Source organism: Anser cygnoides, chromosome 7 (assembly GCF_040182565.1).
Source record: "Anser cygnoides isolate HZ-2024a breed goose chromosome 7, Taihu_goose_T2T_genome, whole genome shotgun sequence".
NCBI lineage: Eukaryota > Metazoa > Chordata > Aves > Anseriformes > Anatidae > Anser > Anser cygnoides.
Genome location: NC_089879.1, coordinates 33,097,790 through 33,121,687, shown reverse-complemented (window position 1 = coordinate 33,121,687; position 23,898 = coordinate 33,097,790). Strand labels below are relative to the sequence as shown.

The 23,898-nt window shown below is 38.7% G+C and overlaps 2 protein-coding genes across 28 annotated transcripts in view; one reads left to right on the top strand and one right to left on the bottom strand.

Moving 5' to 3' along the window:
• Positions 1 to 23,898, top strand: part of CSGALNACT2 (chondroitin sulfate N-acetylgalactosaminyltransferase 2) — a 268,548-nt gene that overhangs the window by 173,481 nt on the left and 71,169 nt on the right. The window lies entirely within an intron of this gene.
• The window catches only part of LOC136791256 (uncharacterized), a 46,358-nt gene that overhangs the window by 17,005 nt on the left and 5,455 nt on the right, over positions 1 to 23,898 (bottom strand). The window contains exon 3 of the mRNA XM_067000621.1: positions 1 to 23,898. This exon is cut by the window's left edge and continues 17,005 nt beyond it. Within this exon, the coding sequence (XP_066856722.1) occupies positions 23,742 to 23,898 (157 nt within the window). The 3' untranslated portion in view covers positions 1 to 23,741.

Genomic DNA, 23,898 nt, shown 5'->3' with positions numbered 1-23,898 from the left:
CTTGCTTCTGATTTCCTACATTATAATCTTTATGCAATAAATACAGGTGAAATAAGCAGTAAAACTGAAAACAATAATAGTCCTTTGTCCTTTGTTGTACCTGTGTCCAAACACATAGCCTAGAATGGCATTAAAAGCCTAGCTTGAATGTATAGTGAAGGGTGTGCATAGTTAGCTAATTATATGTTAAATGCAGTTGCTCTCTGTAGGTTGACAGTGTGTTCCACGTCTTTACAAAGAGAGAGATGATATGTCCCTCATTGTAAGCGCTCCTTTTTGGTGATATCTGTTGAGGGTATTCATAGACTGTTAAAGATAAAAGTGTTCTGTAATGCAGAAACAACATTTAGTAATTTTAATCTTCAAGGAGATGTACTGATAATCAATAGGGATAATATTTTCATGCAGAGAAAATATGCCTTGACTTTTGGGGAAAAAAAATAAATGACTAGTATACTGTGCTTTTGACAGTTGTTTTTTTGCTACTGTGTGGAATCTTCCATTTTCTAGTATTTGTAATTTAATTTGATGATCATGAAGATTCTTGATTAAAAGGCCTGGATGATGCATATTCTAGGTTCCCAAAGCTACAGGAGAAATGTTATAGAAGTATTTCCTTTGAGTGTGCATTTAAATGTTTAAATGAGGTTGCTTTGATAGTGGACAGTTTGAGGTTTGTTTAGTACTAATGTTTGTGCAATTAAGCTTTTTCTGCATAAATGTTCATACTTCTGCTTATATATTTTTTAAGAATTCTTATTGGCAGTGTTACAGAAATAAAGTTGGAATCCAGTGTGTAAAAGATAACTGAAAATAAATACACCTGCAAGAATATTCTGGTGTACTATAGCTAGTTAGAGAACATCTAAATATTAACTAAACCAACAGTATGGAGGCAAGAAAAGAGTCATAGTTACTTCCCCTCTATAAATGCATGCCCTGGCTTATATTTGTGTATGTTGCCCTAACTCTTGTTAAATCTATTTTCCTAAAATTGTCTATTAATAAAATTAGAGTATCTCAGCATACTGGAGAATGATGGGAGCGTGCTGTAGACTAGCCTCTGGATTGTATCCAGCTTTTAATTACGATGATATCTGGGCTTACAGTGAGGTGGGTTAGACAGCATGGTACTTGGGAATATCTGCAGCCATATGGTGTTGCTCGTAGGTCAGCATTCCTAATATTGGCGTTCCTGCTGGAGTACTGGGTGATGTAAGCACTGGTGGGAAATTACAGGGCTTGACAAAGGTTAGGAAGCAATTGGCAGGAAAGAGTGATCAAGGCCAGTTTAAAAACAAATGTGCTCTACCTGGGGGAAGTATCTGATTTAGACAAAACCGGGTAAGAGGAAAGAAAAGAGGTAAGCAAATTACAGTCTTACCAGGACACTGTCTGATCTCAGGCTCTTGACTTCCACTTGTGAAAGTGTTATGGGACTTTGATAACCAGGAGACAACATATTATTGATGCATTATCTACTGAAACTACAATTTCCTTGAATATGGGAATCAGTTTTATGCTTCCTTCTCAGTGACGAGGCAATTTTATCCTGCTTGTGTGGAAAGTGTGATAGGATGAAAGCGCAGCTTGGTATAGTTGCAGGCAATAAAGCAGATACATTAGGGAACTGCATAAAAATATAAATCTCTTGTAGGCTGGATTTTTGGGGTATCACACGTTGTTAGAATCTTGGTGCATGAGTCACTTTGTTGGATTCAATAGTGTCTATATTCAAGTGCTACTGCAAGCTTTAAAGTCCTGGATTCACGTAACCTCTTCTGACATTGTAAATAACATATGCTGGATCATTTTGGGAAAGAAAATTTGCAGGTGTGAAGCTTTGGGCATACAAAATCTGCTGTGGACCCTTCAGTTTTGTATTTTAATATATATATATATGATATTATATATATACATAAAGGTATCTGGTCCATGTATTTTTCCATGAAAAATGCATCTGCATTTGTACATAAAGTGTTATACGAATAAGCACCTGAAAGACAAAAGAAACATTTCCTTGTCAAGCATATCTTGTTGGAATACATTGCCTACACTGAAATGTAGAGCTCAACATGTAGGAGCAAGATTTTTACTTATTTTCATAACACGTTTGACAACTATCAAATAGGAGATCATGCTTCCATGCAAAGACATTAAAATAGCAGTAATGAAAATCTGGCGGTGGCCTGGCATCAAATTACTCTTTAATAGTCAGTACTGGAACATTTGGAGAAAAGCTGGGTATAACACCTCTCTATCAAAGCACTATTTGTGTCTCTCTGTCTGTAGCTTCTGTTGTTTCCAATGACAGTTTAATATCTGCACAGAGATGTTGCCTGTATTATTAGGCATTGCCTATGACAAACAGTCCCTGCCAACACCCCTGATGTTTCCCAGGCTTTACAGATCAGTTCTATCACTACTCAAAAGTCCAGCAGAGGAATCAATATTTCTCCATCTTTAAATGGAAAGATAAAAAAGAGAGATTATAGGCTGTGTGTATGCTCTCCAAGACCTTTTCTCAAGTCAGCCAGGTACTTCTTTTTTTTTTTTGTCCTTTGTGATTGCTTGTTCCACCTGTTATGTATAGCTGCTCGCAGGGCCATTGACAAGATGGCCACAATTTAGGGTTAAGATAATAGTGATGTATATTTATCCCAAAATGTTGCAAGTGGAAAGCTTCTGTATGGTGCAGTTATGTGTGATGATACTTGAATGTAATTTTTCCCTTTAATGCTCTCTGGGTGGATTTCTTTAATGATGCCATACCTCTTTCCAGCTGTCCACAAGGACAGTGATAGGTGGAATGTCAAAGCAAGCTGGATTGGATCCTTAAGCTGTTTTTCCTATTTTTTAAGTAACTTCACTTTGGGGAGAAAAAAAAAAAAAAAAAAAAAACTATGAACTATTTTAATGATTTGCAAATAGAGTTAGTTAGATAATGTCTAAGGTTGTCACAATTACCCAAAACAGCCGATAGAAAAAAAAATATATATATATATATTCTTAAAGCAGTAAGTCTTTATTACTTTGCTTATTTGTCAAGTACTATTCCCAGTATTAGGTGAGTAATAAAACTATTTGAAAATGGAGTGTTCTTAGGAGAAATTAAATTGCTCTTATTGATTAATTCAATAGGCTTTGCTTGCTGACTGCAGAGGAATATGCCAATAGGTTCTTCACCTGGTTCATGAGACAGTTCATGTTCTGTGGGCAGTGCTCTGAGAAACCACATGCCTTGATGGGTTTGGTTTCGAAGTGCAAGTAATGCATGTGAAAGCAAATTACCCTGTATGATAATGCTACCCGTCAGCTCCTTGTTTGAGATGAGAGCACAGATGGGACTCATCAGACAACTGTGTGTGGCTCTGCCAGGCTTTCATGAAAAAGGGTATCAATTGAAAGGTTGTGTTTGTAGATGCAGATTTTATACTTCTGAACAGTAATTTTCGTGTACTTCAATTTGCATCTTTTCATTACACTTACTTCTAATTATTAATTCAAGACGGTGTCTAGTTTTAGAACATACATTGTATGATTGAAAACAAAGAACAAGTAAATATTACCTACTTTTTCAAAGCAAAAATACAGAGCTTATCTATCACCAGTGGGAGAAAATTTCTATGCAGCAAATGAAAAACAATTCTTGGTACACAGATCATATTTATAAATTTTTCAAGCAATAGCAGGAAATAACTAAGGTATTGCCACCCACATGATTGGCACTTTAAAAAAGCAAAGTAGTGGTTTACATTAAATTGCTATGATCAAATGTGAATAGTTGAAATTGGGAACAGATTTCTAACCCTGATTTTGACTTTGCAACCTTCTGCAGTTCAGTCACTCATATTTATATTGTTTTTTCTTTGCCATGGAGCTTATAAATTTGGGAAGGATAAGGGGAGGAGAATGTGATTGCTTTGCACCCCTGTGCATTGTAGAAATGTTGTGTACCAGAAACTTTTGTTGTGAGAAAATTTTTCTCAACATGCCTATTGGACAATAGGGTTATGTGTTCAGAAAACAAGTATCGTTTTTGTCAGAATTCGTCTCTAGTGAATGAACATTTCATAGAAAAGTTCATTTTTTAAAGTATTTTATATGCTGGTGATTATGCTTCTGGATTGAATGTGAATACAAAAGGGAAATGACGGGGCATTACTGATTTTTATGTCCTACGTGGCATGCAGCTGACCTGCTATCTTCCAGCCACAAGTCGTGTAGCCTTATCCATCACATGAGGAGAGAGCTCATGTCACACTGAAAGTCTCCAGTTAAAGGCTCATTTTCTGGAAATGAGTTCTTGGGTTATTTTTGTTTTGCTAGCTTGAGTGGAGTTACACTAGTGTGCATATTTCATATTGTAATGTATAACTTGCAATGTATATAAAGGCAAGAAGCTAGTTCTAAAAAATGGGTTTGGATAATATATATAGTTTTTCCTCCCTAACTTGACACTTAGAAAGCTGTTGTCAGAGTAGATATGCTCATTTGCACATAAAATAAGTGGTCCAATGTTATGTCCATGCCAGTATTTTTGCGTTCTGCCCTGCCCGTTTGGCCTCCTTTCCTCCTGCAAAGTGCCTGTTAACATACGTGCAGACAACATCAGTGCTGTGTGTATCTTCTGTGCCATCTACTGAAGCAATTGCTCTCCCTCCTGCACATGCACACACACACACAGCAGTTTCTTGGGATACAGTAGCCCCAACGCACAAATTATACTTCAGTCTGAAACAAAAAAAAATACTGCTAGCAATCATTTTATATCATTAAATGTGTTATTAAATGCTGAAGTGACTAGTTACTTGTTTGTTAAAAAATTGTTTCATTCATCATCACTTCTGTACCTGCTTGATCATCATCTAAGTTCCTACTGTAACTTTTATCTCAATCCTATGGCATGCACTTACATTTCCAGACCAAGGATTTTTTTTCTCATGATCATGGATTTTCATCAGATACTATAAATAAATCTTTCTACCTAAATTATTCTTTCCTCCATAGATGGACCATCTCTGTTTTGTTTTGCTGAGTAAATTTAGTGCGAAAGCATGGAAGAATCCAGGTTTTTCTGCGATTACTCTTTTCTTTTGATTCTTTTGTTGCTAAGATCAGAGGATATATTGCTAGGGATCCTACTGTAAGAAATAATTGCTACAGATTTGAAAAAGGTTCTCTGCTGAATCATACTTATTTCAATAGAGCTATTTCATTAGGAATTAGTGAATCTTCTAATAAGTTCAAGAGTGCAATTTTTTAAATTCTATTCAAATAATGCTCATATTTTGACTATTTGTTCTGTCTGTTTTGACATTTTCTCAGTGTCATGTTTTTCTTGCCATACTCCCCAGCCTCCTTCATATTATCTTTTAGCTCTGTTCATTCATTTTCAACAATATCTACACTCTAAATTTCCTATGTAAGCTTGTCTATAGGAAATAACTCTGTATTAACTGTGATTTTAACCTAACGCTGATAATGAACATATTGTGTGTACTGCTAGATGTTTTACTGGGGTAGGCAGGGATTAGCATTTATGGACATCTTGAATGGGTCTGTGCTGTCCTGTACTTGAGGAATAATTATCACTTTTTAGGCTGGTATGTTCCACGCTAGGGTATCTTATTTATTTTATCTCTTATTTATTCTGAAAGAACCGTATGAATTGGCTAAAATGTATGATGATGTAAAGAGTACAGTGAGCTAGGTGGTTGAGAAGTTGCATAATTGAAGAATGAGTAAAGGAGTGGCATATGCATAAAATCTAACAACATACGCTTCTAGAATTTGGCTTTTATTGTAGAAGAATATTTATGACATAATGGTAGATTTGGCATTGCCCCTTGCTGCTACAGTAAGGATGATATTTATTAGTTGCAGGATTACGTGTGGAAATGTAGAATTATTCATTTCACAGACAGTTTTCCATGAACTAAACACTGTTGTAATGGTGAGAATTTCCTTCAAAGTATGTGACATATTCCTGTTACTTGTTTGCAGTTTTCACAGCTCTCACTGACTTTGCATCTTGTTGAGAACTGAAACTTAGCGTTAACGGAATTTACTTGTGCAATTGCCCGTGAAACCTTAAAGGTTCAGAAGGACCTACACCAAGAACCACATGCAAATCCTAGTGCTGCAAACTGAGCTAAACCAAGTTTTCTAATACAATTAACACACAGTATGAACATGGAGGAAAGAATGAGATATAATAATGTGCATCTTGCTCTCTGGGAACAAAGAAGAGCTAATGTACAAAGATCTTTACGTCCACCAGTGATAAGTAGTTACGGATGGGGTGTAAAACACAGCATCTGTTTAACATAGCACAACACTGCCAAATTGCTGAGGACAAATAACTTGCCTGCTCTAATCTGGAATATATTGAACAGCTTGAGCCAAAGAACAATCAGTTTATTGGCGGGGGTAGAAAAATGTACTTGGCTTTCCCCACCTATAAATAACTGAGAGGGTTACAGCAACATGAGTTGAGGAAAGAAAAAATGTTTAAAGAAAAAAAAAATTGTTTATATCCACTGGGAGTGAGAGTAGTTTAATCTCTGTAATATCTAATACTGCCTAAAAATGAGACATGCTGAATACGTCCAAAACATCTCTTAGAGATTTTAGTTTAGTTGCAATTGCTGCCCACTGTTGGATGTAATGAAAAAATCAGAGATGATATACACATGGCCACCCAGCAAAGATGCTAGAAAATTGCCAACTCTGACATCAAGTGAGAGGAAGATGGTGATTAACACCACATGTCATACAAAAAGGGTATTTTTGCATTCAGGATGAATCACAGGACAGCAATGTGCAACTTGCCTTTTACCCACAAGACTGGTGAATATTGCAGAGCTGTAGAATAACTAGTAAATTTCTGGGTGAGAAGGACAGAATTTTCCTAGTTTCTCTTTTTGCTGATATGGAGAGAAGATTTCTGTCATTCATCTAGTTTAGTCTTGAAACTTGACAATTTTTCCTATAAATAAATGTTCTCTCGAGGAAGAAGTAAAAATGGTCTTGGTCTATAAAAGGTCTATAAAAATGATAATATATTCATCATAAACACTGTACTTTGTAAGGAGGTTATTGTACTATGAGAATTTTGATGAGAAATATTGTCACTATAATTTTCTTCACAAATATGGTGGTATTTCTTCTGCATGCAGAAACCTCTGTAGATTGCAAAAGCAAAGTTAATATGTTTCCATAAGCATCTGAAACAGTTACATATAAAGCCCTACTCTCTCTTTTGCTTTGTTTTTCTTCTCTTTGGCTCCATTATTCATTGGTCTTTCCTGTGCATGAAATGTTTTCCTTTAAACATCTGGGTTATTTTTGGCAGTGTCTGTTACAGAATTATCAGATAAATCAGGTTGGAAGGGACTTCAGAAGGTCTCTGGCCCAATCTCCTGCTCAAAGCAAGGTCAGATGTGAGGTCAGACCAGGTTGTTGAGGGCTTTATCTGATATGGTCTTGAAAATCTCCAAGGATGGAGATGGCAAAATGTCTCTGGGCAACCAGTGCCATATGTCTCTCTTTGTGATGAAAAAATTTATTTATACATGCTCTAAAACTTTTATTTTTCCCCAATTTATACCCCTTGTCTTCCATTCTCCCTCCAAAACCTACTTTAAAGAAGCTGGCTTCATCTTGATAAACTTCTTAGGTATATTCCTTGTCTTAAGATTGTTTGTTCTCTTCCAGATATAAAAAGCAACAGATGGGGCTATTCTGGCCTTCCCCTAGATTATAGCTGTTACATCTCTCTGATGTCATGTCATACAAATTACTTTACTACTGTCCCTTTAGGTAAGGATGAGTGTTAAAAAGACTCATTTTTACTGCCTTACTCCTCCTTTTTTTAATTGTTTTGAATTAACTGGTAATTTGAAAGCAATACAAAACAACAGCCAACAAACAAACAGAAAAACACTGGTGCCTGCACTAAGGTGTTGCAATAATATATTAGTTGTAGACTGATGGTCTACCTGCATTGTCATCCAAATTGACCTGAATGAGAACGAGTGTATCCTTCTGTTTCTGATCAGTGACTTGAGCTGGTTGTGCTTACAGCTGTGCAGTGATGCCTGATCTTAGCTTAAAGGCAGAAAAACATTTGCGTTCTTCCCAAGCATAGTTTTAACTGGGCAGTTAGTATTATTTACTTCTGTGCTGCCTGATAAACCTACACTAAGCCCGTGATGAACTTAGTTTAATAGTAGGGCAAAGACACTCTAGATAAGAAGAGCATTAGTGCATAAAAAGAGCATAACATTCATGTTTTGCCACATTTCCACATAAATGAGGGAAATGGTCATAGAAGTGTTCTGCCCAAGGTCACGCAACTGGAAACTGAACCTAGCTCTTCAGATCATAATTCAAATACTGCAGCCATTCCGTGTTGTTCCTATAGCATTTTTTCCCATTTTCAGGATACTTCTTCTGATGAGTATCAGAATATTTTGCAGGGGGTAACTCGCAACAGAGTTCTGGCTGTGAGAGAGACTCTGAAACTAGTGAGACGGTGTAGCCGCCTCTCATGCCAAATTCCACTTCCGAATCTTTCCAAATTACTGGAATCTTTCATGGCGTCCAGCAAGGGTCTTAAAATCCATATTTAAAAAAAAAAAAAAAAAAAAAAACCTCTGAAAGGAACTCTTCTAGGAACACCTCTCATGAGAAGGAAAAAAAAAAAATACGTAATATGATAAGGAAGCTATTTATTTATTTATTTTTCTCTCATCATATCATTTTTGTCTGGTTTAAAGGGTCTTGTATCTTCTTAACACAGCAAGAAGTCGTACAACATTGGTGATTTCCTTTTTTTTTTTTTTAGTGTAGAAATTAAGAATAGTATAAATCAGACAGTACTAATATTCTAATGAATAATGTCTTTCCCATGAGCAACCAATAGCACTAAAGATTCAGCCTATGCATGATTCAATAACTTGCTGCTATCTGCACATGAATTACAACTGAAATCAAGAAACTACGATACTGAAGGCCAGGATATCTGTTAACAGGAGTGTCTGTTAAAACAATGAAACAAAAGGGTGGCTCATGAGATTAGTAGTGGCGTGAAGAATCTTTTTTTTTTTTCTTTTTTTATCTGGTTAATATGACAAAAGTTTATTGCTCTGACAGCTGTTTGGCTCTTTGTGTTCAAAAGTCTGGTGGGTCTGATGTGTGGGCAGCTGTCCATGCCATGCAGCTGGCACTCTCTGGGAGTCATTCAGGAAGGCCAAATTTTGCCTGGCTGTGGATGTACAGTACTACCCCATGCTTAAATCTGTCCTCTCGTGGCTGTGATTAAAGTAATTTGGCTGTGAAAGCTGTGGAGGCAGCTTGCACTGCTACTGCCCATGCTGTACTTGTCTCTGCTTTAATGGAGTGGTTCAATTTCCACGCCTGTATTAGTCTGGCACCTTTCTCAAGCACAACAAAAATTCCTCAGAGATGCCACACGTGCACTTAATTACCAAAACAGTATTTCTCAATAAAAAAAAAAAAAAAAGATTATGTTAAGTGACTTCTTGTACAGAGTGTGATTTAATGCAGTGGTCAGGCAAGTAGTAATTAGTCACAAGAGTCAGTTTTTTTTTTTTTTTTTTTTTTTAACCTGGAATCTGCTAAAACTGCCTTCTGCTCCAAATCTTTGGGACATAATGCCATGTCATGCAGAGCTGCCTGCACTTGCTTTGCCATTGTGGCAAGGTGGTTCTCAAAAGGATTAATGAGCCTGGATGGAGGACTACATTAAAGCAGGTCTGTTACTTTGCTAGCTGGCATGTTTTTGCTTGTTTGGGTATCTCTGCATAGCATTACATTGTGTGGTACTGGCAGAGCACAATAATTCTAAAGAGTAACTTTCTGTCAGACCACACTCTTGGTCCTCTTGTGGTTTTGCCTGGCTTCCTTTTCTACTGACAAAGGAGCTATGTTAGTCAATGTGTGACAACCTGTGCTTGAACTTGGGAATCTGATTATTTAGGTCTTGCTTGCAACTCTGGCAGCAGCTCTTCTGCACGTGACTGGTCAAGTATAGACAAATAGTCAGCTGCAGAAAGATTTTTTTCGTGCAGGTGTTGACTGTGTCTGCCTTCCCTGCCACTGTAAGCTGTTATTTCAGACATTTTCCTTATAATTTTTTTAAATAGAAGGAAAAACCCTTCGGTCATACTACCTGCAGCATTATCTCAGCACTTCTCGGCATCTGGGAGAACTCTCGGGAACTCAGAAAGCACCGTTAAACCTAAGCCACTCAACAGATGGGCACTGGTAGTAGACCTCTCTCACTTGTCATGTTATACAGAGGACTTTCCAAAAACAGGAAATACAGATTCCAAAATAGTTCCTAGAGGGTTGAGATAGGGACTTGCCTACTGCTAAATATCGTGATGACCCTTCTGTTTTAAATGGGAACATTCGTTCTTGACCAGAAGGGGGGGGGGGGGGACGGGACAGACTCACTCTTTTCCAAGGAAATGTCTTATCAAAAGTGACAATTTTCTTGAAGAAAAAAAAATCACAATCTTTTAGTAATGTTGGTGAAGAATGTCAGTCTGGGAAATCTACTATATATAATGAGTTGTAAAATCAATACTGCATAAGCTGATGGACATTTAAGATCCCTTTGATAGCTTTTACAGCCCTGAGAGTTTTTAACCCTAGAGTATGAATATCACCCCAACCTATGCGGTTGTAGCTCATCTATGTAAATTCTCCCTGAAGTGTTAGGTGGATGTATTTCTTCCTGCACAGCATTCCTTAAAATGTGGAGTGTGGTAGTGCTGAGAGCTGTCAGACTGCCATGCGGTCTGCCTGGGGTAGGTAAAGTGAATCCTCTCTGTTATATAAATCTTGTGAGCTATTTTTGAAACTGAGCTGTTCTATAGATGCTTTAGGCATAATTAGAGATATTGGGAGGGAATTCCCTGTGGAAATCAGTGCAGAGCCTGACTGGCTGGTTCAGGCTCTCCAAGGTGCTACCTGCCACAGACATACGGAAGGTATAAAGAGCTCAGTCTCCTTTAAAGGTACTTGAAATAAGCAGCTGCTTATCCCAGCTAGGTGATATGGCTTGCAAAGAAAAAGGGAAAATTGCACCTGTGTCACATTTTCTGTTTGCAGTGAATATTTGCTGCTACAGTTGTTACATGTTAAAGATAATCTTTCTAACCCTCTACTTGGGAAGCTAATAGGGGAGGGAAAGAGAAAGCACTTAGTCTTCCTAGCAGCACCTGTTTCAACCTGGTTTTCAGTGTTAGTAAAAAAAAAAAAAAAAAAAAAAAAAAAAAGGAGAGAGAGAATTGTGGGCTTAACTAGCTGCAGGCAAGGGTATCTATGGCTTCATTATCAAGACAACCAGATATGGATGAAAGATGTCCAATGGAAACAGGATTCATTGCAGAGGTAAAAGTAAATTGCAAGTAGAAATAGTAGTACCTCACTGTCTTTCCAGGTAATAGTAGTCTGTTACAGCTATGTAGAAAGCACATCTGTTTGATACAGAACAAGGAAAAACAGAAGTTAAAGGGCTTCTTTTAACTACCTTCTATAAGAATCTTCTACACAATTTTATCTCAGGATATTAGCATCCTCCTCAGGTAGGAATGGCCAGTGGAGTGAAAATGTGTAATGTAGGTATCTGAAATTCTGGCTGCCAGCTGCCATGAGAGTGCACTTCTGCTGAACAGTTTTTGACATGGTACTAGTTAAGAGTTTGGAAGAAAGCCAGTTCTGGAGTTAGTGTAACACCTATGTGAAGTAGAAAGCAAATTTAGTGCAGGATGAAAGCCATTGCTTTGGCTAAGGAAATTCGCTGTGACTACAAAATAAGCCTTCAACTGGCAAAGTTGATTTTTTTCTTTATGTTTGTACACATACATTGTGATTGTGTTTGAACAGATCCATAAATTCTTTACTTATTATATGACATTATTTGGGAAACTTCATCTGTCTTATTTTGCTGATAGAAAGATGAGCAAATGTTTAGGCATAGAGAATAGTTAATCAGCTCTTGGTGTTAACCGTGATCTGTGGTTTATCATGCCCCTGACTTTTCCTGTCCCTTTGAGGGTGGGATCTTAGTTTCTTTATCCTTAAGATGTGATCATATTTCAAGTTAATAGCTTTGACGTATTTGAAGTGCTTTGAAAGAAGCATGAAGATGGAAGGGAGTACAGAAGTGCAAAACGCTATTACTATTATAGTTCAGCTAAAATTAAATTTTGTTCTCTCTAGAAAGAAAGTCTGCCAAAGTTAATATTTAATCCTGTGGAGTATCAGTAATGTATTCAAAAAATGCGTATGAACCTTGAAAACCATGCCGGAGAAATGTTCAAGTGTTGAAGTTGCTGTAATTCAGTTTTTATAAATTTTACGTTTAAAAGGAACCAACGGATTCGTCATTAATTTCTGGATAATGTACAGAACATTCTCTCCCCCTTTCCATCTGTCTCAGAAGATTTTTTGCCCTTTTTTTCCCTTCAGAGCAAAAATGCTAAGTAATCCTGAAGACAGAAGAGCTGTATTTATAGTCCCCCAGTTAGCTTGCTGAGAGAAGCATTTAATGCAAATTAGTCTGTGCCTTTTAAAGAATGCTGCAGTTGTGTGACACCTTTCTCAGACATGAAAGATAAGGTATATCCTATTTAGAAGCTTCTGATATAGGTGTACTCTCTTAAATAAAAACCTTTGGTGTTATAAAATGAGAAGCATGCAGTAAGGAAAGAAAAGTGATGGATTTATGTTAGCTAGTAAGTTAGCAGAAAGCATGTATTGTAGAGGAAAAAAAAAATAGGTTAATAAAAACCTGTTAACTACCCCCTAGCTGCTGACAATCACATCGTTTGTGCCAGGTCCATGCTGATATTTGTTAATACAGTTGCTACAGCAACTGGAAACCTCCGTCTCCTGGAGGTGAAGTGGGAAGTGCGGCAAGTGAGGAGGCGCAAGGACCAACTTTACGCATATGCAAACACCCTCTTTGTCTCTCCTGTCTCTTCTCACAATGCTTAAGGCTTTTCTCTTCGTTTTCTTCCCCGTTCTGGTACTGGGAAGGATAACTGCGAGGAGCAGGGGGTACCATGTGAAACCCACTCAGGGGCTGACAGACTCCTACCTGCTGGACCGCCAGCCGTTTCTTTGACAGACGGCGTCAGGCCTCAGAAGCCTCTAATTGGCTTATCACAGCCAGCGCACGCGTTACCAGCGCTTGCATAAAGCCAACAAATACACATTAGCCTGATGACTTGATCTCGTTAGCTGTGCTTTCAGAGAAAACTACAGGCAAGGCAGTACGGCCCCTCATGCCCAGGTCTACAGCCAAGCCTCTCAGGCCTGCGGCCCTTCGCTGCCATCACTGCGCACATGGCTGAGGGGCCTAGTGCCAGTCTCATGGCCTGTAGCTCGCGTTTCTGCATGCGTGGGTCTCTCCGTGCCACCCCTATGGCTGGACTAGCTTCTTTAAAAAATATATTGGCCACTGTGTCATCTTAAAGCTTCCTGTAGGCCCCCAGTGTTTCCTTAAAATAAAAACAGAGTGATCAGATCCTCAGGCAAATGTGTGCCGGCCGCCTCTGCTGGCCGTCAGGGGGAGGTTGCTGAGGGGCACTGGCAGAGGGCCTTCCTGGTGCACGCAACATGGTACTTGTGCTTTGCCTCAGCACCCTTCCTCACAAAATTCCCTATCCTCAATTATCTGAAATATACATCTGTGTATGACAATATGAAATAGGCTAATTAATGTTCAATCACTTGGACTTTTTTTTTTAAACTAAATTCAATCACAGAGCCGCACGTTTCATGAGAGTTGTCAAGGAAGATCAGCTACTGTTTCTAAAGCATTGTCATGATCCGTAAAGTATTCACGGTTCATATAGTGTTGTTTAAGGAAAGTCCTAGAATTCAGGAAATTGTAACTTTGTGGAAGGTGGCATAGTCTCGTTAATGAGCTATATCTGTCAGTTTTAATGAGCACAAGGACTTTTCCCTGTTTATTTCTACAGAGCTTATCAACAAAATAGTAAGTCCACTGCTGTTGGTAGGATTTTCTAAGTTTTTCAGTTTTATTGCAAGGCTGCTACTGAATATCCAGTGTTAAAGAAAAATCACTAAAAAGTGTGTTATTTTTCCCTCCTTCCTTCCTTCCCTCCTTCCTTCCTTCCTTCTCTTGTGGTTCTCTACATAGTAGATGAAGTCGTTTGCTGTGTGTCTGTCTGTCAAACACCACTGACTTCACAGCTTATCAGTGCTTGTCAGTACTCCTTCTGGACCTTCCGCCCACTATGATTTGCCAGAAGGTGATTCTGACAAATTTGTCATGCAGCTGGTTAGTTAAGCCAGTTGGCAAAGCAGCCTAAGCCATAAAAATAAGCCCTTTGTTTATGTGCTGTGTATTCTCCAGGTTTGCAAAAAATATTCATTGTCCTGGATTGCAACTGCTTTCTTCTACTTCACGAGCTCCAGGCTGCGTGTCCTCAGCAGGCAGCCTAACTCACAAAAAGAACCAAAAAAAAACCAAAAAAACAAACAAAAAAAAACCACCCACACCCAAAACTCAGAGAACCTAACTTTATGTCTTTGACACATCCACAAAAAAAAAAGTAGCAAACCTTTAAAAACAAAACAAACAAAAAACAACTTGCAGTATTCAGTTATTATCTTGTTTTGTTTCATTTTTTTTTTTTTTTTTTTACAAACTTACAAATGCAAAAGGGTAAAATCCTGAGAATCTGTGGACTTGTGTAGACAATGTGCAGAGAATAATTTTTTGACTCTGAAAACAGGGATAAAAGAACTCTTTTCCTGTACAGTTATTTTGTATGATTTTAAGAATAGACACCTTCAAATGAGCCTGGCCACAAAGATGCAGCATCAGGTGGCCAAAGGAAATCATCCTGTGGAGAATGATATTCAGAGATTCACTGGATCCATGTAGCTACTGTTAGCATACTGTGAACAGGGGCGCAGAAGCTGCTGTTGTCAAATTGCACAATGAGATTACAGAAGATTGGAGATTACAGAAAGGGAGCAGACCCAGGACCCCACAGAGTATTACATGTTGAGCATGATACTGAAACAGAACCTCCTACTAATCCTTGTTCAGTTCCACAGTTCATTGTAGGGTTAGGCATGGGTTCACACATCTTTTTCAGTATTTGCTGACTGCTTGTGGGATGGAATTGTTTGTGGCTCTCCAGGACCCGGTCAGTGGTCTATATTGCAAGTAGTATTCTGGCTTTTTGTCATGCTTGAATTTTGTATTATATTTCATATTTCAGTTTGATTTTTGTTTTTCCATTTGCTATGTTAGCTGGTTTTTTTTCTGTTTGGTTGTGTTTTTTTTAATGTATATCAATTAGCTGCAGTATTTTTAAATTACTTTTTGTATGAAACCATGAAATTTATGATGAAAAAATCGTGTTGGTCCACTCATCTGGAAAGGAATAGGTATGCCAAAAGGATTTTCTGAACTATTTATATATAGGGAGAGCAAGCAATCTACAGAAACCAATAAAGTGGCACCCTGCGTCTCCAAATTAGCAAGCAACTAGAGTTGATTAAAACTGATATTGAATTCAGCAAGTCAGAGAGTTCTTACCTAGCACAATCTATAAAATTAATCAGCCACAAAATACCGCATGCAGATTGGCAAGCTCTTCATCCAAGAACTTTTGGAAAATAAGCACAACTGGCACTTCAGAACCCCAGTACATACGAGAACAATATGCTTTACAGCAGTTTGTCACAAAACAGCATGCATATTAGCAATTCATTACTCATTAAGACTGCCACATGTGCAATAAATGCACATACATATGATGATGCTATTCCTGGGAGTGCTGCTTGTTTGTATGAATCAGTTACGTCCCCTCTGTAAGTAAATGCTTGTTTCTGGTTTCACAGATGCTATTTGGAGCGCAGCAGGCTATAAGCCTGCGCAAGAAGTTTGTTGTGATAGCTTAAAAGTGATTTTGGATGCAGCAGCATCAGCATTGCAAGTGCCCGCTGTACCACCCATGGAGAACCCTAAGGAAAGTAACATGATTATCTCTTTGGATTGTAAGTTGTATGGTGAAACCTCAAATGCTATGGATGGCAGAGCATGATGAATTCCTCCATAACTCAGCACCCCAGGAGAAGCTTCACTGGGAACAAAGCTCCTGGTCAGTGATCATTATGAAAAGAAGATACGTGTTTCTCTAGCTCCAAAAAGCCAGTCCTCTTCAAAGCACTGTTGTTAGGTATCTCATTAGTGCTTCCCACACTGGTGTTCATAAACCTTCTGGTGTGCTGTACAAGCGCTGCAGAATGACGGAGCGGTACTCCTTGCAATTTACAGCTCTGGGTAAACAGTCTTCATACTAGTATTAAAAATTTCTGTCCCAGCTTGCTCCCGGCTAGTAGCCCAGGAGTTAATCTCCCAAGCTCTCATTTATTTAACCATGAACCTGTGCCAATACTGGAGGGCCTGGGGAAGATAATTTATAGACTTCAATACTGGATAGAGCTTTCTGCTATAGAATGTGATGCTGAAGGAGTGGGACAAATTTCTTGTCTGGGTCTGCGGTAGGTTCGGGCTGGATGATTTTATGCTGAGCTTCTGGAGTAACTATGTCTGCAAAACAACAAAATCCGCCATTGCGCTAATTGGCCTATTCCCCAGGTACACAAAGAAATTCTGTCAAAGAGTTGTCAAAACCTGCCTTATATCATTCTTGGCAGCTTCCAGCATCCTTGCACATTGCTGCAATCCCCAAAAGGGCTTTTCTGCATTGGGTGTGCACTGGATGCTTCTCTGAACGTCCTTCTGAATTGCTGTATGGGCTGGTGAGGCCAGCAGGACCTCTCTTGGTCAGTCTGTGTACGCCTAACCCTCCAAACAGGAATCGCAGTGGATGCGACCTGAGTGATGCTGGGGTGGATAGGTATACAGTCTACCCCAAATCAAAATGATACTTGCTATTGTTTAAACAAGTTTATAATGCAATATTTTGAAACAGTCTTGAACTACTAAGTAGGCAGTACTAAGTGTTGTTTGTTGTGGGCTCTCCTTTCTCATTAGTCCAGTCCTTCTACTTAGAGGATTCTCTAAGTCAAAGTCAGTTCATTCATTACTAGAGAGCAACATTTCCTTCTCCCTGACATTCGGTTCCCAAGCCTCAGAGGTACTGTGTGGTAAGACAGTGGATGGCTAGAATTGATTTTAGGAAATTTTTGTTCAAGATCATTGTTTAGTGTGTTCCAAGGATGCTACATCATACTTTATATAAATACAACCTCCACTTCACTGACATGTTTTGAATGTTTACTTTGAGTGATTAGAATTGAAGTAGATTTTGGTTTGGGGTTTGGGTTTTGTAGTTTTGTGTGTGTGGTTGTGTTTTTTTTTTTCCTTTTTTTGTTCTTTCAAACATGACTGATTTCATCTGGCAATTTAATTGAGAAATTAATTTCAGTAGATAACTCTTACGCTGAATGCCCTTTAAGGATAGAGTGTAATCATTTGTCTCAATAATACTGCATGCTTTGACTTTAAGCAACATAGTTAATTTAAAAGTTCTCATTTGTGCTTGGGCTTCAAATGAGTGCTAGCAGATGTTGGCAAGAGAAAGGAGCTAACCAGTGTGAAAGTTTGTGACCCATACTCGGTGACTTCTAGCAAGCTATAACATTACCCTGAAGAATTCTTGATTAAAAATCACTCCTCCCCTTTTTTGTTTGGTCAGCAGAACATTGAATCTAATTTTATGTCATTGTTGACCTAATTTTAGGAAGCTGGGTTCCTGTGGGGCCTGTGTGACTCCCTAGTCTATCTTCTGCGAGCCCCTTTTGCAAGGGAATAGCCAAGACTTGCCTTGGTGTCTGAGAATACCTTCATGACAGGCAACATGTAGAGCTATTTTCTTGTAGGCTCTTCTTGCTTGCATGAAAGATATCCCCTGCCATAACCTTTCCTTGAGGTTTTGTATCTTTTTGTTCAGGCAGTGATTATCATGGTTTATTGCTGCTTGTAGTCACAGTGAGAAGCACAAAGGGAGATCAAATAATCTGAATTCCTTTGAATCAAATGCATTTCCCAATCATGCTTGTTTTGAATTCTAGAATACAGGCCCGCTTGAGTAGCTGTCATTATGATGTAACAGTTCAAGTCAATAAATATTAAATTAAATACATCGTAGCTAACTAACCAAATGGTTTCTAGGAAAGGCAGGTTATTTTACTCACATCCTTATAAATTGCACAAACATTTATGCAAATGGGGCGATGTTAAATTCAGCCCTTTTCCTCAGATCACAGACAATCCCTCTTTTTTTAAAAAAAAAAAAAAAAAAAAAAAAGACAAACAAGAACCATCAATGATTCCAGCAGCAACAGCTGGAGAACAGAACGAGCTAAAAGAAAATGCTCCATTCAGGGCAGCTACGCACAGCGCCATGCCTGCTCCCCTTGACACAGTGAGATGCCATTGTTCAGCTATAGCCTACACACTTGTCCTGTTTTAATGTACCTGAGTCGTCACTGCTGAATAGTATCCATTGTATGTGATAAGCTGTGAATAGGGGATGATGAAATGGTGACTTCTTAGAAAGGAGCAGAATTAATCTTCAGAATCCTCCATCCCTTATAAAAGGCCTTCTGACAATTGGAAAACTGACAAGTGTGAGCGTTGTTAAAATTCATGCAGCTTGGAAAAATGCCCCATTGGATTGTCCATTTAAGCATGTTTTCAGGGCTGGAAGCTTTTACCTAGCTAGTTACAAATATATTGATTTTTAAAAAGAAATTATTGACCTTTAAAACCCTGGAGTCAGCTGCCTGGCTTATTGCAGACATTTAATTATTTGTATTCGCAGAGGCCTAGACAAGAGCTGGCAGTTTTCAGAGCTGAACTGTAAGGATGATCAGAGGTGAGGGTTGGGTGGCGAAAGCCCTGTATTTAGACAAAATGCAATTAGACAGCACTGATTGCACAAGGCTGAGATCCCACTTGCAGGACATCGGTCCGCATTCCAGAGCACGGGACGTTAAACTTTGTGTCCTCACCTCTCCCACCCTCTTTCTGGTGCACATCACCTGCAATCTGTCAATGGGTTGGTTTGCACTTCCCTTCCCTCCTGCACCCATCCCATCCTGTGTCTGTGCATAGCACCAAAGTGTCAATGTGCCCGTGATGCCATGAGTGCCAGGGCTTAACACAGGCCATGGGCACGCGTCTCACCGGGGTCTCACAAGCTCAGTCAGCATTGGTCTGTGGTAAGATATGACGTATGCTTTCAAGCTTCCTCCTGACTAAGACAAAATTCATGCCTCCCAGTTTAGAGCTGTTGTCCTGGAAGGATCTGTTTTTGACTGAGAAGGAGAAGGGAAAATTCATTTAAGGATTTTAAATGAGCTTCTACCTGCCAGAAAGGTACCGTGCGTTTTTTCTAGCTGTGATCACAGGTTAATAAAAAGGGTTTTTACTGAGATTCTTCATTAACTGTTTTCATGCTTCTACTCATCAAAAAAAATCTATGTTGATTAAGAGTTGTAAAATAAGATGGTGTCTGCATTTTATAAAATAGCTTGTGAGTCTGTAAAACAGCAACCAGCTCCCCATTCCTTCTCAAAAAAATAGCCACAGAAGTCGTCCTGGAGAAACAATTCAGACACACGGTGTCTTAACAGTTACTGATAACTTAGAAGTAGGTAAACTCGTTTAGGCCCTACCCTCCAAGCAGTTTTATTACTCACAGAAAGAGGTTTCTGAATGAGGGCTGAGCATTCATACCACTAATTGTCCTATTTACTAGAGGAGGACTGGGATATTTCTGCAGTGCCTTGTTATATTTATATTTTCACCTCAGAAAATAAAATAAATTGTTTCCTAAGTTCTGGCAGAGGAACAATTTTATGCCTGTCAAAACATATCAATTAGTGGTATATGAATGGGATATTAGTTACTGTGAGTACAGATCTGAAGGTACAAACAATGCTGTTAGTTAACTATAGACTGATGATAGATGAAATCATAGGTATTTAGTTGTTTTTCTATGGACTTTTATTTTTCCTTGCTCAGAAATATCAGCTTCCCATCCCCAGCCAGTTAACTAATGTAGAAGGCTTGGATCTCACATATCCCAAGTGTTCAGGGAAAAGAGGTTGGCACAATTTAGCATGGCTCTGAGTCCCAGCAGTTGAAACTCAAGTCCCCACCTAGTTCTACAGCCTTCAGTTTTCACACTAGTGATACGCTAACATCCACACTTCTTCCCTTCATTTTCTCTTTTCTTCAGTAGACTACAGGTTTCTCCAGTTTGGGTATTTTAAGGAGGTGTTAGCACCATGTATTTTTTATTTTAGTGGTTGTTGCTAGGTTTTTCCTTTTGCACATCACAAAATGCCCTGTTTCTGTTGCTTTTGGTTGCCCACCCTCATGCACCAGCACTAGGAGACTAAAAGGCAGTGTGGATTCTGCGACTTGACAAGACAACTTTATGGATATCGAACTGTCCACTGTAAGGTTCAAAATTCATGTTCTCTATCGCATTGCCACAGAAAAAATCCATTTGTCCTGCAGTGCCTCAGAACAGTGATTGACAAGACCATGAATGATGTTGAATTGATTTTGTAACATATGATAAACATGACAGAGAGAACCCTCTCTTGCTATGGTATCTGCTCCCTTACTCCCCCTGTCTCCAGCAGGCATTACACCTGCTTTCATGGCACAAGGGTTGCAAGCTGAAGGTGCAGACATCCTGTAGGAAGATTTGGGTTTCAAGATTTTTATTTTAGTTCCCGCCCACAGCATGGACAATTGGACAACTCTGTTTAGGGGAGATGACATCTGTAACAACACCTGTATATTCTATTTGCCACTTCATTTCATTCCATTTGCATTTATTTTCTTTTTCTTTTGTATTCATTTCTATTTTAATCCTTACTTCTTTACTGAATATTCCCTAGATCCATTACAAATGTGGGAAATGCTGAAAGTAGAGGAGGGGAGCAAATAGCTTATTTATTTATTTATTTATTTATATTTTTTTCCCTTTCTTTTCTCTCTCTCCTCATTTCTTTCCTTCATTTGCCAGCCCACCTCTGCCTTTTTTCCTTAGCAGGGTTCATTTTCATCATCAGCGATGCTGCAAATGCCTTTTTCAGGCTGCAGCAAGGAATGCAGAGGCTGGCTGAGGGAACTGAGTTTGCCCTGTCAGTAAATCCTTCCACGGTGCTGTGCAGGAATATTTGTCTCTCCTGGTCTCTCTCTCTCCTATTGCATAAAAGCTGTCTTTTTGTTTTTGGAATCCATAACAGTACATAGGCATTTGGCTCCAGACAACTTTATTCTCTCCCTTTGTGAAAAAGTGCAAAAAGAGAATTAATGGTCACATTTACCTTTAGAGCTACGGCACCGATAAATTTTTGATTAATGTTAAACTTAGTAGTTTTCCTTTTTCCCCATTATGGTATCTAGGAACAATATGCTGAAGAAAAATTTAAATGATTCAGGCATAAAAAAAAAAAAAGAGGAATAATGGGATGTTGTTGCAATTGTCCTCAGAGTTCTGAAATAATCAATAACTTCTCTTTTTTATGGATAGCAAGTGGTAGAAGTGCCAGTCACCTGCATTGAATCCTAGCTCATATTCTGTCATCACTTTCCCTTTCTTTTTTAAGTTTCTCTTAGCTTTTTGTGAGAAATATATTTTGAGATTAAATTCCCATGCTTAGACAGTGGATATGTTGAGAGGTAGGGTTGGTTGGCTTCAGTGACTTGTGGGGCTGGAAGGGAACAATCCCACTCAAGTGTGCTCTGCAGTTGTAATGTCCTGCACCAGCAGCCTGTATTATCATTTTCAAGATCTTGAATCTATTTTTCTAACAACAGACTTATCTGCACAAGTTAAGGGTAAATATGATATGGGTAAAACTGGATGAAATGACATGGTTGTTGTGGTATGCTGGAAGTCAGACTTAGTTATTCACTAGTCCCACTTGACTTTAATATTTATGGATCTGTTAATTTTTTTTCTTTTTTCATCAAATCTCAAACTTCATTGCAAGCAAAAATATTCAACTTAATTATTTTCAAGTCCTGAGGTTTCAAACCCATTAAACAGCAGAGAGACTCGGTAATTGTTTTATTACTAATACTGAAAGTGCAATAATACTAGTAGCATCAGAGGACAGTGAGCAAAGCAATGAGGAAAAATGTAAAGGCACAAATAACATCATTAAAGCTGTTTCAGAAAAGATAAACACGGCCGTCAGGTTAATATTTCAGACCACAGATAACAGGTTTAATTAACTCTTTTTTCCATTTCCCTTGTGAAGAAACTAGCTGTAGAATTACTTGGCCTTCTTAGAAGTGCATGGCTTTCTGTATTGTTTCCTTTCCTGTATAATTAAGCTAACTATAACCTGAAAGGTGTTCTCTGCAGTTCCCGGTGATGTGTACATTGTCTTTTCTTCGCCTAATGTTTTGGTCTGTTTGCAGTTCTGGTTGGGCACAACCTCCAAGGGCAGTAGGTGGGGATGCAGGGTTCAGGCACCTCCTGGGGGTACATGCCATTGTTCTGCTGCGTGCTACCCCAGCGGTGTCCCCGAGAAGGAAACCTGAACCATGCCTGGGCATGGCAGGGTCTGTAGGTGTCTTATGACCTGAACTATGCCCTGGAGTTTTATGGGGTGATTTTCTAGATGGAGTAATTTGGCTGAGAATCATCTGGTATAACGGAGTTTGCTTGGGCTCACCATGAAGAGGAGGTGGAAGAAGAGAAAAGGGAAATTTGACCAACCAAAAAAGCAGGGAAAGGAATTCTGCTGTGTCTTCTCTTTGGTCCACCCAGTGCTTTTTTGTGTTCATTGGCTGCAAGACCACAGGGAATGAAGTAGAGCTAGGTTTGTACTATTCTGTGTAACCAGAACTATCACGGTTAAAAACTAACCATGTTTAAACTCTGGTCTTGGAATTGTCACATGAATAACCTACGAGTAGCTTTGTTACATGTTCATTAACAGCAAGGAAGAGATGACCTCATGCATCCAGATGAGAAAGGTTTCTAATCTCTTTAGATACCTACTTCATATGTTCTCATTCAATATAGTAGATATGATGCAGCAGTGATGGTAAAGTTGTGAGGATGTGTTTGTAACCAAGGCAGAGTTTGCAGCTGCTTTAGGAGCTCAGGCAGGATAGAATTCTCTAAGCTTGTGTTCTTTCCTACTTATTTGAGGATGCCTATTTAAATTCATTATTTCTACTTGAAAGCTTGCCTTAGAATGACCACATATGATTTGTGGAACTGTAGTTTTATTTCTCTTTTGGGTTGTTGTGGGTTTTTTTGTTTGTTTTTTTTCTTTTGTTTTCTGCTTTTAGTATCTGGCACTGTTATGATGTAATACATGCACATGTATATACACGTGGCACACATAGGTTCATATGATTTTTGAGTGTTTTATCTTTTTTTCAACTTGTATTGTTTGGAACCTAGAAAAATCTTGAGTCCTTTCACTGTAAAAGCTGGAAAGAAGTCTGTTAGAGTTGTGCATCTCATCTGCTGTTTCCAGCACACACTTTGCTTGTGCCCTTGTTCATCTTGACGCATTGGTCTTGTCCTGTACCTCTGCAGTATGCAAATCTGTCCTTTGCTGTATGGTTTCAAGTCATATATTGCTACAGACTCCTGATGAACCAACAGTCTCAGTAACTGTGTACTGCTCCTGGATGGCTTTCATTCTGGTTGCTTCAGCCTGCGGATCGTGTTATTGTGCTCTCTGTCACCTACGAATCGCTCAGGTGATACACGCTTTGCTAGATGTTGCCCAGCATTTCTGGTGCCCTCAGAATAAGCACGTTTTTCTGAAATGCACAGCATTAATATGGCAAGG